We start from the raw sequence: 13721 nt of genomic DNA, 5'->3' as shown, positions 1-13721 counted from the left end.
AAGAGTTTTCTGGATCTGCTCTGTGGATACTACCTTTCCCCCACCCCTGCTAATTAGAGAGCTCTGTTTTTTTCTCTCTGTCTTTTTCGTAATCTTTGTCTGGGATGAGAGTGGGGCTCATGGAGCTCCCCTTAGGCTTTCCATGCTTGTATGTGGCAGACCATACTGGAACTAAGACATGTATTTATAATTAATCAATGGCATCCTCTTGTCCAGAGAAATGACAGGATTTAGGTTTGGGGGTTTTCATTAAAAATTTAATGTTCCTTATATGGGACTACATGTCTAGAATTTTGTAAGTTTGTGCTGAACTAGATATTTCCCACAATGAATCATGGGCCTGATGGGCTCTGGATTATCCTAAGTATATACATTTGGTTTGGAGCTAAGCATTTCCTTGAGAGTTGATGCTCCTGAAAATTCTCATTAAATGCTTCTGTGTGTCTGCATGTCTCTGTTTCTGTCAGTCAGTCTGACCATCTATTGCCCTCTGTCCCTCTAGGATCTGTATCTGTGTTTCAGTTTTCTCATCTTTAAAAAGAAGGGATTAGATCCCTTCTAGCCCTAGATTCATGATCCGATAACTTTTGTTGATTTGGTTAAAAGGGCAATAAAAGGAAGATGGAAACATTCTGTGATATAAAATAGCATATAATGATCTATAGTTTCCCATCCTCATCCCTACAGGGCCTTTTACTGTTGAAGTCTTAAAATGCCAGGAAGTAAAGTGACTTATTTCCTGATAGAAAAGTCAAAAGGGCAAAGAAATAGAAATCAGGAGATTTAGATCTAACTTCAGGCTTGTTCTTCCCAGCCCTAGATTATTGAATGACCTCAGATAAATCACTCCCAAACTGTGAGGATAAGCATTTGTTAAGGTCCATGGAACATCCAGAGGTGACCTGTATCATCCCTTGCTAACTCTCATTCTGGAGTATCACAAAGTCTCTTAAATTACTGAGGGTAGAAGATAATGTGATTGTCTTTTTGTCAAAGAAGTTGGTAATCTTTCCCTTATTCATCTGTAATCACTGTTTTATCCCAAAGATGCTTCATGATTTCCTATTCACCATAGCTGTGTGGGATGAGGGATACTGTTGGTCAATGGAATTCTTCCTCTTTTACAGATGAGGATAGGAAAAGGGCAAGATCAGAATATGAATCTGGGTCTTCTACTTATATCCAGGTCTTTCTCCACTATACATAGCTACATATGGAACCTTAGTTGGATTACATCTCTACACCTGTTTCCTAGACTAAAGAAAGTTCAGAACTAGAAGATGTCTATAAACTTTTTTCCAGCTTTGCCTTATATTTTCTTCCATAAAATACACAAACATGTCAAATTTCTAACTCATTTTTACTTCATCAGTAAGAAAATAAAAAAGCTTCAATTTGTAAATATTCTCAAAGGATTTGAATGGCAGTGTAGTCTATTATAAATCTATTTAACCATAAATACAGTTGTATCATAGGCCAGATGGACCCAATTATTTAAGAAATAAGCTTTGACATATTGGCTGAGTTAGGCAGTAATAATAGTCCTCTGGAAGGATGCTGCACACCTCCAGGGACAGGGGATGCCTCTTGAAATACTGGCTCCATTGAAGTGAAAAAGCTGTTTGTCCTACTCTAGACCCAAGGTCAGTCCAGTAGAGTAGAGATAACCCCAGGGCCAGTTGTTCTCTCCCTTTGGTTTCAGACACTCATGGTCTGTCAATTATTTGTACTTTTTCTTGCTCAAATCTTATCCTTACTCACCTTTCACAAAGCCACTGGGAAAAGTTTCCCTTTGTCTTGTACTTCCCATCTACTGTTGAGAATCACTTGGAGAATCTCTGAGTTGAAAGTAGCTGGGATACCACTTAGTTCTGTTATTCTAGTGTCCCTTCCCATCATCATTCTTGCTTTTGTCTTTTGTGACCAAGCAGAAAAAGGTTGATTCCTTTCCCTCATGATACTTCATCAAATTACTTGGAGATAGCTATCATGGCATCCCTTACTGTTTTCTAGGTCAAACCTCCCCAGTTTTTTTTTTAACCTCATCCAAGTATGCCATGATCTCTAAGCTCTTTATTTTAATTCTTACCCTTCTCTGAATTTGGAGCATCTTTGTCCACATTCTACTTTCAGAACTAACTTCAGTATTCTATCAATGTTCTAAGTAGGGTAGTGATAGAGGCAAATACCTGCTCTTCCTTTCTGAACACTGTCCCTCTTAGGACAGGCTAAGATTCTGTCATCTTTCTGGCCATCTGATAGCACTATTGATCTTGCGTCTCATTAACCTTCCTCTGTACCCCCCTTCCCAGAACTTTTTCAGAGGAACTGATTTCTAACTACAACATCCTGATAACTTGATAGTAAAGTTGACTTTTTGAACTCATGTCAAACATTCCATTTATCCCTATTCAATTCAATTGTATAAAATTTCATTTTTCCTTTTAACCTGTTGAGATCTGTTGGATCTCTTTCTTTTATCTAATATGACAACAGAAACTATATTGATTTTTGCATTGTGTCAAATTTCTGCCCTATTTAGATTTTTCTGCCCTACTGACCTACTGAATGAAGAGACTGCTTCTTATATCAGGATACCCTCACGTATTTAGATGATTCCATCCCAGCCCATTGGCAAAGGGTCCCTTTTGAACTAAGCAACATTTTCTTGGGATATGTGACTTCAAATTTAGCCATCTCTAGAGACTTCCAAGTTAGTGTCTGTTAGAAAAGTGAAATGAATTGATAATACCTTGAATTAATGTTATATTTCTCAGTGTCAGTGAATGCTCCCAGTTCTTTAGTCTAAGGTCATTTGTGATGTTAGCCAAAAGTTTCATTTCTTCTTTTATTTCCTCTTTCAGATGGACTTGCTGTTTTTTCAAAGTCACAATTTCTGCTGACACATTGAACATGTGCTCCTTCAGACTTTCAGTCTCCTGGAAAGTATCACAGAGGATCAGCAAAATTATTTCATCAAATGAATAAATGAACATTTTGTTTATTGGAAATGCTTCTTTAAAAATATACTATATTTAAATAGTTATCTTTATATAGCTTATGGTCTCTCTAGTCATTTTATTTTCTACCAGTCATTCAGCTAATCAATAAGCATTTATTAAGTACTTACTATGTACCAGCAGCATAGTAAGTGCTGGTTACAGCACTTACATACAAAGAAAGGCTTTAAAATATGATTTTTATTAATGGATATTAAACTAGAGGAGATTCAAAGCAAACTCTTTGTGCCCTAAAGACTACTAGATCTTTCCATCTGTCTTCATTCATTCATTCATTTTCAGCAGCAGCAGCATTTATACATCTTAATGTGTGCAAAGTGCTTTTTTGCATATATTATTCCATTTGATCCTCACAATATCTGTGAGAGATAGGTAATGTTGTTAGCCCCATTTTCCATATGAGGAAACTGAGGCTGAAGGTATAAAGCAATTATACAGGTAATAAGCATTTGATATTGCATTTGAATCAGGCCTTTCTGAGAAGGGTGGCACTCTATTTACTGCCCTCCTCCTCATAATGGTCTTGATTAGCAGTGGAAACTTCTTATTTTTGTTCTCTCCTTCTATTGTAATGTGAGCTCCCTGAAACCAAGGTCTGTCTTACTTTTCTATTTGTCTCCATAACTACTTTGCACTTCTATGTAGTTAGTGCTCAATAAGTTTTTCTTCATTAATTCATTCATTCCCTAATGAGGAAAGGAAAGGATAAATGATGAGAGATGGTGGGAAATAGTACAAGAGCATAATGTTCTTTTGAAAAAGGAGATACAAAATATTTTGAATCTTCTCTTTCTCTGCCTTTTCTATAAATCCTTTCAATAAATGGAGTGATTATTGATAATGTCAGGGCAGACATTTCCTTTGCTGACAGAATCCTAGACCTTGAGAAACTTTGAAAGGATGGAATCTTAGGAGACCCCTGCACTACCAGAGCAAAGATTTAATCTACAATCCCTCTTAGAAGTGGTCAGAGAGTCTACTTGAAGACAATGAAGGAAGGGTCATCATCTCTTGTTGCAGCCCATTCTTTAAGGAAACTATGAAAAACAAAGAGGGCTTTTTTAACCCAAGTGGGACAGAAAGAGGGATATAAGGAGGATTTGGATTTCTTCTTAGCATGGATGGGGTAATGATAACTAACAACAATGAAGAGAAAGCACAATTTCTCAAAATCTATTTTTATTTCTCTTTTCTTTACCAAAGACGATGGTCATTACATAGGAAATGTCAGAAAAAAGTAATTAACAAACAATTGATGCCCAAGAAAAGATATGATGAGAGCTTTAAGCTGCCCTTCATGAAAGAATGGCAGCTGTGATTGCTGCGCAACTGTTAGTGAGTTTGAAAGATGATGGAAACTGAGAAGGGAGACACAAAATATGAAGTCTTATATTACACAAGTTTTCCAAAAATAAGAATTGTGTCCAAAAACCATAAATCAATGAGTTTGATTTCATTCTTTGGACAATTCTCAAATAGGTCTTTAAAGAAACAGTTCATAAATGTCTAGAGAGGGAAAAAGTTGGTACAAAGAACCATCAGTTTTTCACAACAGGTCATCTAAAATTTACCTCTTTTCCTTTTTTGAACAGTATAATTACACAGATGATGAATGGGATGCTTTAGATTTCATTTTGAAACTATTTGGAATGAATATAGTGAGTATCTTACTGCCAGCAGAATTGGTTTTAAGAGAAAAATTTTAGACATATTCAATTTATGGTGAAACTTCTCCCACCTCATTGAAAAGTGAGAATGGAAAAGTGAAAAGGGAAGGAATAAGCTAAGTGTAAGGGAATACGGAAATTGTGAGGGAAAGGAGTAAGATGGGGGAGGAACTCTAACGTGGGGGGAGGGATACTAAAAAGAGAGGGCTGTGAGAAGCAAGTGGTGCTCACAAGCTTAATACTGGGAAGGGGGGGAAGGGGGAAAGAAGGGAGAAAAGCATAAACAGGGGTTAACAAGATGGCAAATAATACAGAATTGCTAAATTTAACCATAAATGTAAATGGGGTAAACTCCCCCACAAAGAGGAAGTGGTTAGCAGAATGGATTAAAAGCCAGAATCCTACAATATGTTGTTTACAGGAAACACACCTGAAGCAGGGAGATACATGCAGAGTAAAGGTAAAAGGTGGGAGCAAAATCTATTATGCTTTAGGTGAAGTCAAAAAAGCAAGGATAGCCATCCTGATCTCAGATCAAGCAAAAGCAAAAATTGATCTAATTAAAAGAGATAAGGAAGGGCACTATATCTTGCTAAAAGGTAGCATAGATAATGAAGCAATAGCAATATTAAACATATATGCACCAAGTGGCGTAGCATCTAAATTCTTAAAAGAGAAATTAAGAGAGCTGCAAGAAGAAATAGACAGCAAAACTATAATATTGGGAGATCTCAACCTTGCACTTTCAGAATTAGATAAATCAAACCACAAAGTAAATAAGAAAAAAGTCAAAGAGGTAAATAGAATACTAGAAAAGTTAGATATGATAGATCTCTGGAAAAAACGTCATGGAGACAGAAAGGAGTACACTTTCTTTTCAGCAGTTCATGGAACCTATACAAAAATTGACCATATAATAGGACATAAAAACCTCAAACTCAAATGCAGTAAGGCAGAAATAGTAAATGCAACATTTTCAGACCATGATGCAATGAAAATTACATTCAACAAAAAGCCAGGGGAAAGTAGACCAAAAAAAAAATTGGAAACTAAATAATCTCATACTAAAAATGATATCTATCTATCTCATATATATCATACTAAAGAAAGCAAATCATAGGCATAATTAATAACTTCATCCAAGAAAACAACAATAATGAGACATCATACCAAAATGTATGGGATCTAGACAAAGAGGTAATAAGGGGAAATTTCATATCTCTAGAGGCCTACTTGCATAAAATAGAGAAAGAGAAGGTCAATTAATTGGACTTGCAACTAAAAATATTAGAAAAGGAACAAATTAAAAACCCCCAGTCAAACACTAAACTTGAAATTCTAAAACTAAAAGAAGAGATCAATAAAATTGAAAGTAAAAAAAAAAAACTATTGAATTAATTAATAGAAGTAAGAGTTTATTCTATTAAAAAAAAACAACAAAATAGACAAACCCTTAGTAAATCTGATTAAGCAAAGGAAAAAGGAAAATCAAATTGTTAGTCTTAAAAATGAAAAGGGAGAACTCGCCACTAATGAAGAGGAAATTATGCCAACAAATTGGATAACTTAAATGAAATGGAAGAATACTTTCAAAAATATAGCTTGTCCAGATTAACAGAGCTTCAAAGAAGTAAATAGACTAAGCAGTCCCATTTTAGAAAAAGAAATAAAACAAAGCTATTGATTCCTGAATCAAGAGCAATGGGTAAAATTGTAAAGAGGCCAATTCATCCTTGAAGTTAGGAAAAACTTCATAAAAAGTAGGTTTATCTCAATATACAATATACTTCTTCAAGAGGTAGTGGACTACAGACAGAGGCTAGCTGACAATTTATCAACTATATTATAGTCTGGATTATAGTCCAGAAAATAGCATTAGTGCTTGTGAATGCCAAAACACACACACACACACACACACACACACACACACACACACACACATACACACACACACACACACACCACACACACACACACACACACAAAGACTGCAGATTATGGCTACATCTCTTCCTGAATGATACCACTTTGGAAGTACCAACTGTGAGCTGATTATATTGGGATGCTCTCAAAAAAAAAAGAAGAAGAAGAAGAAGAAGGAATGAGAAAGAGGGATATGCCAAGAAAAGGAGGTAAAGAGAAGAAGAAAGGGGAAAAAAGGGATACAAAGAAGACCTTTTATAATAAAGGGGAAAATGGGACTTAGGCAATGCTTCAATATCACTTAAAGAAATTGGTTCTAAAAATGAAAAGTACACACACACACACACACACACACACACACACAGAGAGAGAGAGGGGGATGTTGAAATCCCTCTTAATCTACCAGCATGTGGGAGGGGAAGAGCATAAGAGAAAGGGGAAATAATAAAAAGAGGACAGATTAATGGAATCGATGATGAAAAGCAAGACATACTTTTGAGGAGGAATATGGTTAAAAAGAGAGTGAAGCATAAACAGAAGAAAATAGGATAGAAGGAAATACACAGTAATCAAAACTTGATTACTCTGTATTCAAAACTTTGAATGTAAATGATAAAACAGAAGCAGATAGTGGAACGAATTAAAAACCAGAATCCAACACCATATTGTTTACAAGAAACACACTTAAAACAGAAAGATAAACACACAGAATTATAAGAGAGTTATAAGAAGATATATTAGATTCTATTATGCTTCAACTGAAGTAAAAAAGACAGAGATAGCAAGCATGATCTCAGACAAAGCAAAAGCAAAAATAGACTTAAGTAAAAGAAATACTCAAAGATGGTACATTTTGCTGAAAGGTACCAGAGACAATGAAGTAATATCAATACTAAACATATTTGCACCAGATGGTAGAACATCCAAATTCTTAAGTTATGATAAGACATTATTCTCTCCAGTGAAGGAATCACTTGTTATATTATTCCTCAAAAATGCAGAAAGGGACTAGATAATCCAGCTTTGAGATGGCATAAGATTCTAGTCAGTTTGGTAGTGTTTGTATTATTATTTTTTTCTTCCTTGCTTTATTTGAGCAGCTTGAGCAAACCTCCTAAGTATCAAAGTAACTGACTGAATGAGGAGACCTGAAATGGAAGATGATTTTTGAGTCACTGACTTGGGGGGGCTTTTTATAGTTAACCTGGCCTGGCTTTAGAGACCTAGTCCCCATTTAGAAGTAGGCTCCCATTCTTCATTGTGACCTGTAATGCACAAAATTTACTTTTTTTTTTTTACTTACCTCCTGTTGTTTGTGAATGATCCCTTGATAGGTGCTTTTCCAATTCTCTATTTTAAGCTGAATTCCAAGCAAAGTGGTGTTCACATCTGCTAAAGTGTTGGTAACAACAGCTATCGATTCTTTTTGAGTATGGATAGCAGAGATGATGGATTGGAGATTTGCTTCTAAATCAGACATCTGTTGAATCTCCTTTTCTAAAGTATCATTGAGACCAGACACCATTTTTTTCAATCTCATCTCAGCTTCGTAGTTGTTTCCTTTCCCCGGGAATCCTAACGCAGAATTCTGATTCAGCACTCCCCATCTCAGAACCTGAGCTGTGAAGTCCAAGAAAATGACAATGATCACTACTAATAACATTAGGTAGATAGGTAGAAGTCAATTACAGTTCCTGAAATGCAAATGTTTGGAAGCAGTCGATTAACAGTTTTTCTTTTAGCACTCTGTGCCAAATATTTGAGATACAAAGACAAAAACAGAACAGTTCTTGACCTGAAGAAGCTCACATTCTAAAAGGGAGGATATAGCATGTTAATAGAAAAGTACGTAGCCTGCCTTTGACCACCTCTAAGAGGGGCAGAGAGACCAACCCACTGGATAAACAGTGCCCAGACTTCCCATGTCTGCCTACTTCCTCAACTTTTGACAGAATGTTATATGGAGAAGACCTGGAAAACATGCAAGTAGACAGTAGGAGGAAGCCATTGTATAGAGGAAAAATGAATTCCAAGTGTCAGATTCTTACACACACTCCCCTCTGTCTTTCTTTCTCTGACTCTGTCTTTCCCTTCATCCCTTTCTGTCTCTGTCTCTCCCTTTCTCCCTCTCTCCAACTCTGTGCTTCTCTGTCTCCCCTTTCTCTGTCTCACTTTGTTTCTCTTTCCCTCCTTCTCTTCACAACTTTGTGTCTCTATAGCTGTCTCCATTTTTTTCCTCCCTTTCTGCCTTTGTCTTTCTTTTAGTCTGTCTCTCTCTTCTTTCTCTCTGTCTCTCCACTCTCTTTCTCTATCTCTCTGGATCTGTCAGTCTGTCTCTTCCTTCTCTGTGTCTTTCTCTCTCTCTTTTTCTGTCTCTCCCTTCTTCTTTGTCTTTCTCTCTTCCCCTTTCTGTCTGTTTGCCTCCCTTTTCTCTCATGTTCTCTCTCTATCTTCCTTCAACCCTTGTCATGTGAGTTTTTGTCTCTTTCCTCTTGTCTTCCACCTCTTTTGTTTATCTCTTCTTCTCTTCCTTTCCTTGATGCCTACTCTCCATCCTTCTTTCTCTTCCTCTCTTTTTGTCCCTCCTTTTCTTTCTCTCTCTTTCTTCTTCCTGCCCTCCCTTTCCTCTTTTTTCCTTTTCTCCTTTCTCTTTCTCTTTCCTCTTTTCTTGTCTCTGTCTGTCTCTGACTCTATCTGTGTGTGTGTGTGTGTGTGTGTGTGTGTGTGTGTGTGTGTGTCCTCTGTCTATTTCCCCTTTCCCTGCTCTCTTTCGTTCCCTCCCATCCTTTCTCTCCAGGGGGGAATTGAATGTCTCCAGTTATTACAACTTTAAACTCACTGCTTTCCCCTGCCTCAGGTGGTGTCAGCCTTTGTTCTAAATGCATAATTTTTTGAAGGTTTTAACAAATGATACAAATTTTGGCCCAACATAAACTCAATCTGTTTGTCATATTTGATGCATTGCTTACAAAAGGGAGAAAAGCATTCTTTATTTTTAAAATGAAATATTTGGTTCAGATGAAAAGATCTGGACCCAAGATTTGGAATCAGTAGGGAAATGTAGGAACACTAAAATTGGGTTTTTACAAACTGAAAAAAAAGTCTGAGATGCTGATTTTCATAATTAAAAAAAAACCCAGAGCAAAATAATATCAGCAACAAAATCTTAAATCTGATGAAAGGTGCAAGAACATTGAGGGAAATTCATTTTGGGATAAATAGTATTTAAAAAAGAAGCCAGACTTCTTGGGAAGGAGACTGAGTTACCAGTTAAGATTTATCCACATAAAACCTGGATATGATAAACACTTGTAAAATGTTTATGAATGGAGGATGGATGGATGGAAGGAAGATTCAGTTCTCTGGGAACATTCAGGCACATCTTTTGACTCAAGGAGGATTAATCACTCATCCTATTTTTGCTTATCATCACCATTGGGAAGATATAAGGATCTAGATATAAGATATAAGATAGTATACATGCAAAATAAATGCACAATTTGGAACTATGCTCACTGGCTATCAAACTGTGCCTACCCTTTGATCCAGAAGTCTTTCTACTGGGTTGGTATTCCAAAGAGATCATAAAAAAAGGAAAAGGACCCATATCTGCAAAAATATTTATAGCAGCCCTTCTTGTAGTGACAAGGAAGTAGAAACTGAGTCAATTCAGTGGGGATGGCTGAATAAGCTATGATATATGAATGTAATGGAATACTATTGTTCTATTATAAAAAACAAAAGAAAATAAAATAAGTGCATAATAATTAATACCTTTTCTTAATCATTTTCAGACAAATTTCTATATCATCATGCCTCCTCCCTACTGGATTTGTAAAGGAGATTAAGAAAAAAAAAACCTTAAAATTTAGTTTTTATATTTATCATGACTAAATTCCACATTACTCAATCTCACCCAAGGGTTTAGTGTTTGGATGCCTTTGGGCTCCATGGTTCTCAAAGTTATTTAGTTTACCAGGTTGGGGTAATTCTGAACTCTTCACTTTCCCTTAGTATTCTTTGTATCCCGCAGTCATCACCATATTTCTAATCCTCTTCACCTCTCACAAAAACTCTTCTTACAAATAGTTTTTTTCTATCTCCTTACTAATATAAGAGCCAACAACAAGCTTAGATAAGTGGATCCGAGCTACAGTGAAAGAGCTTGAAAAAACCAAAAGAGCTTTTATTTGATTTCCCATAAACACACTTGGTGGGTTTTGTTTTATTTTGTTTTGTTTTTGCCTGTTTGTTTATTTTTCTTTGTTCTTAGCAGGTAGGGACATAGTTTTGTAAGACTCAGATGACAGGGTGATATTATAAGAGGAAATGGAAAGGGGGAGAGGGAGAGAGAGAGAGAGAGAGAAAGAGAGAGAGAGAGAGAGAGAGAGAGAGAGAGAGAGAGAGAGAGAGAAAGAGAGAGAGAGAGAGAGAGAGAGAGAGAGAGAGAGAACAGGAAGGAAAAGGAAGAAAGGAACAGAAGGAAGGGGAGAGAGGGAGGGAGGCAGAGAATGGAGAGAGATGAAGACAGACACAGAGAGACAGAGAGACAGAGAAATAGTCAGACTAAGACATAGAAAGAGGAAAGAGACAAAGATTGAGGAGATAGGGAGACAGAGATAAAAACAGAGAGATAAAGAGAAACAAATGGAGACAGAGACAGAAGGAGAAAGCAGTGGAATGTATTTTCTCCATCAACAAAGCAAAAGTTCCATGTTAGGACAAAGGGATGCTATTTACACTTCCTCTCTTCCTTCCTCTGACCTTCTTGTTTGTTTTTCTGAAAGAGAGGAAGAAACAGATTGCTCACAACAAGGCACTAAACCTTGTCAGAAACTGAACATGGTATATCTACCATGATTCCCATGGACTGAGGACTTAACATAAACATAAATACACACATGAATACATAAATATATGTGAAATACACCCATGTTAGCAAATGAGGACTGCAAAAGTACAGAGATACAGTGTCAGGAAAACTTATGAAGCCAATTTGGCTTTGCTTCCTGGAGTATATGTTGCTGAATCATTGTTCTCATGAATACTTTACCTGTAACAAATCCAGTGATTGGGATCAAAACCCCAAACATAAGTAGATAAAGCCCAACCAGTGCAATTTTCTGTGACTTCAGCTTTTCTTGCAAACCAAAGACACTGGGAATATCTATTTAAAAAGATGAACAATACAGAAAATTTGTTATGTGGCCCAGAAAGATTATACTTAACTCTTACTGAACATTAAATATTTAAAATAATTTTATGTTATCATTTTTTCCAAACTTATTTGTTAAATAAAAGACAATGGTAGAATCAAAGAAAGTCAGCAGGTGGAAGAAAGCTCAGATATTATTCAGATAGAGCTAAAAGCTTCAGCCATTCTAACAATGATGGTTTCTTAAAGAAAGTGGGGTTTTGGGATTTTTATATAAGATGCAGGAACAATGAGATTGAGGCACATGCTGTTGAAATCACAGAGAATGGAGATGCTCAAGGTTTCCATTTCATTAAATGTAACTCACTTTCTGGAAGTTTCGTTGTCATGGTTCTGGCATCAAATCTCACTGAATCAAAGTAACCATCTGAAGCACAGTTCTCCTCTTGCTTATTGGGAAGTCTATCCCACTTTTCCATTACTGCCAAAAAAAAGTTGAAAAATATATTTTCATATGCAACACAAGTGAAATGTTTATGGAGCAAGCCACCTTGGAGTTATTTGGCATAAAATGCTAAATTATGATTTATAATTATGATTCAATTTTAATGGGTTGTAAAATCTAAAAATTAATGTGCTGGAATTAAGCATATTCATTCTCCTAGCCAACGGTTATATTTATAGTAAAAGACAGTTTTATTTTTTACATTAAAGATGTACTCGTGGTCTTAAACATAATTGTCCTCCCTATGTAAGAAAACAGACAATTCAGTCATTTTTAGGGGAACAGGCAGATAGGAGGTATGCCCAAGTTTTCAGACATGTTTGGAATCTCCATTCATTGTATGACTATTTATTTGCTGTAAGGAAGGAAATTTTGATAATTGTTACATTAATAACAAAAATGTAATGCAATAGAATGGAGCATTTAAACCAGAGTTGTCAAATATGCATTCCAGATGCCTTATGGTTAATAGCATTGCCCAATATGGCCTGACCCAGATGAAAATGTAATTGGGAAATATTTAACAAAAAAATTAAAATAAAACATAAAATTAATTTATGCCTTTCTCAGTTAATCTGTGGCCTGTAGGAATCCTTATGCATGGCTTAGTTGCCCCAGTTTCTATTTGAGTTTAAATCATTGATTTAAACCAACAACAGAATGGAAAATAACCCTTTGGATTAAGAAGTGAATGCATGCATTTATTCATTCATTTAACATCATTAAGTGCCTGATGTATAGGAAGCCCTAAGCTGAGTTCCAAGGAAATAAGGAAGAAGAATCAATGTTCTTGTAACATCTAAAATTGGTTGGCAAAGAGTGAGAAGGGCAAAAATGACTATTAGATTGGACTGCTCTGTCAGGTAGGAGGAACAGTAGCTCTAAAGCACAGTAAAGATAAAGGGAAGGATAAGAATGAAAAATCACAGAATCTGAAAGTTGGAAATCAACTTATTGACCATTGAGTTGTACACATATACAAAAGGAATGTCTACTATCATGTTCTCTATAATGGGTCATTCAGCACCTGCTTGGAGATAGCCAATGAAGAAGAATCTGTCACTTTCCATGGCAATGCATTCCTTTTGTGACAGCTCTAATTGGTGGCAATTCATTTGCTGTTGGCTTTTTTTCCCCCAAATTAAGACACTATTGTCCTTTTCGCAGATTCAGATACTTGCTCCTGGTTTTGATCTCTTAGGTTTAACAGAAAAAAGTCAAATCCTTCTTCCACATGATCCCCTTGAAGACATTACTTAAAAACAGTTATCATCCCCATCTCATGTCCTCTTGACTTCTCTGGTACAGGTGAAATATATCCAATTCCTTCAATTCATTCTCCTACAGCATAGATTCAAAGACCTGATTTCCTCCTGTTTAGTTTCTTAAACTCTAGAATCAGCCCTGAACACAGTACTCCAGATGATATGTGATGAGTGGAATATACAGAC

The 13721-nt window shown here is 36.1% G+C and overlaps 1 protein-coding gene across 1 annotated transcript in view; it reads right to left on the bottom strand.

Annotated features, from left to right (window-relative positions):
* MSR1 (macrophage scavenger receptor 1) overlaps nt 1–13721 on the bottom strand; it is an 86468-nt gene that overhangs the window by 49617 nt on the left and 23130 nt on the right. Inside the window, exons 2-5 of the mRNA XM_051964695.1 lie at nt 12133–12246; nt 11664–11777; nt 7914–8230; nt 2753–2939 (exon numbers count right to left, since the gene is read on the bottom strand). Coding sequence (XP_051820655.1) covers nt 2753–2939; nt 7914–8230; nt 11664–11777; nt 12133–12244 — 730 coding nt within the window. The 5' untranslated portion in view covers nt 12245–12246. The remainder of the gene's footprint in view (nt 1–2752; nt 2940–7913; nt 8231–11663; nt 11778–12132; nt 12247–13721) is intronic.

This window comes from Antechinus flavipes, chromosome 6 (assembly GCF_016432865.1).
Source record: "Antechinus flavipes isolate AdamAnt ecotype Samford, QLD, Australia chromosome 6, AdamAnt_v2, whole genome shotgun sequence".
Taxonomy (NCBI): Eukaryota; Metazoa; Chordata; class Mammalia; order Dasyuromorphia; family Dasyuridae; genus Antechinus; species Antechinus flavipes.
The sequence above is the reverse complement of the archived record's forward strand: the minus strand, read 5'-3'. Positions and strand labels throughout refer to the sequence as shown.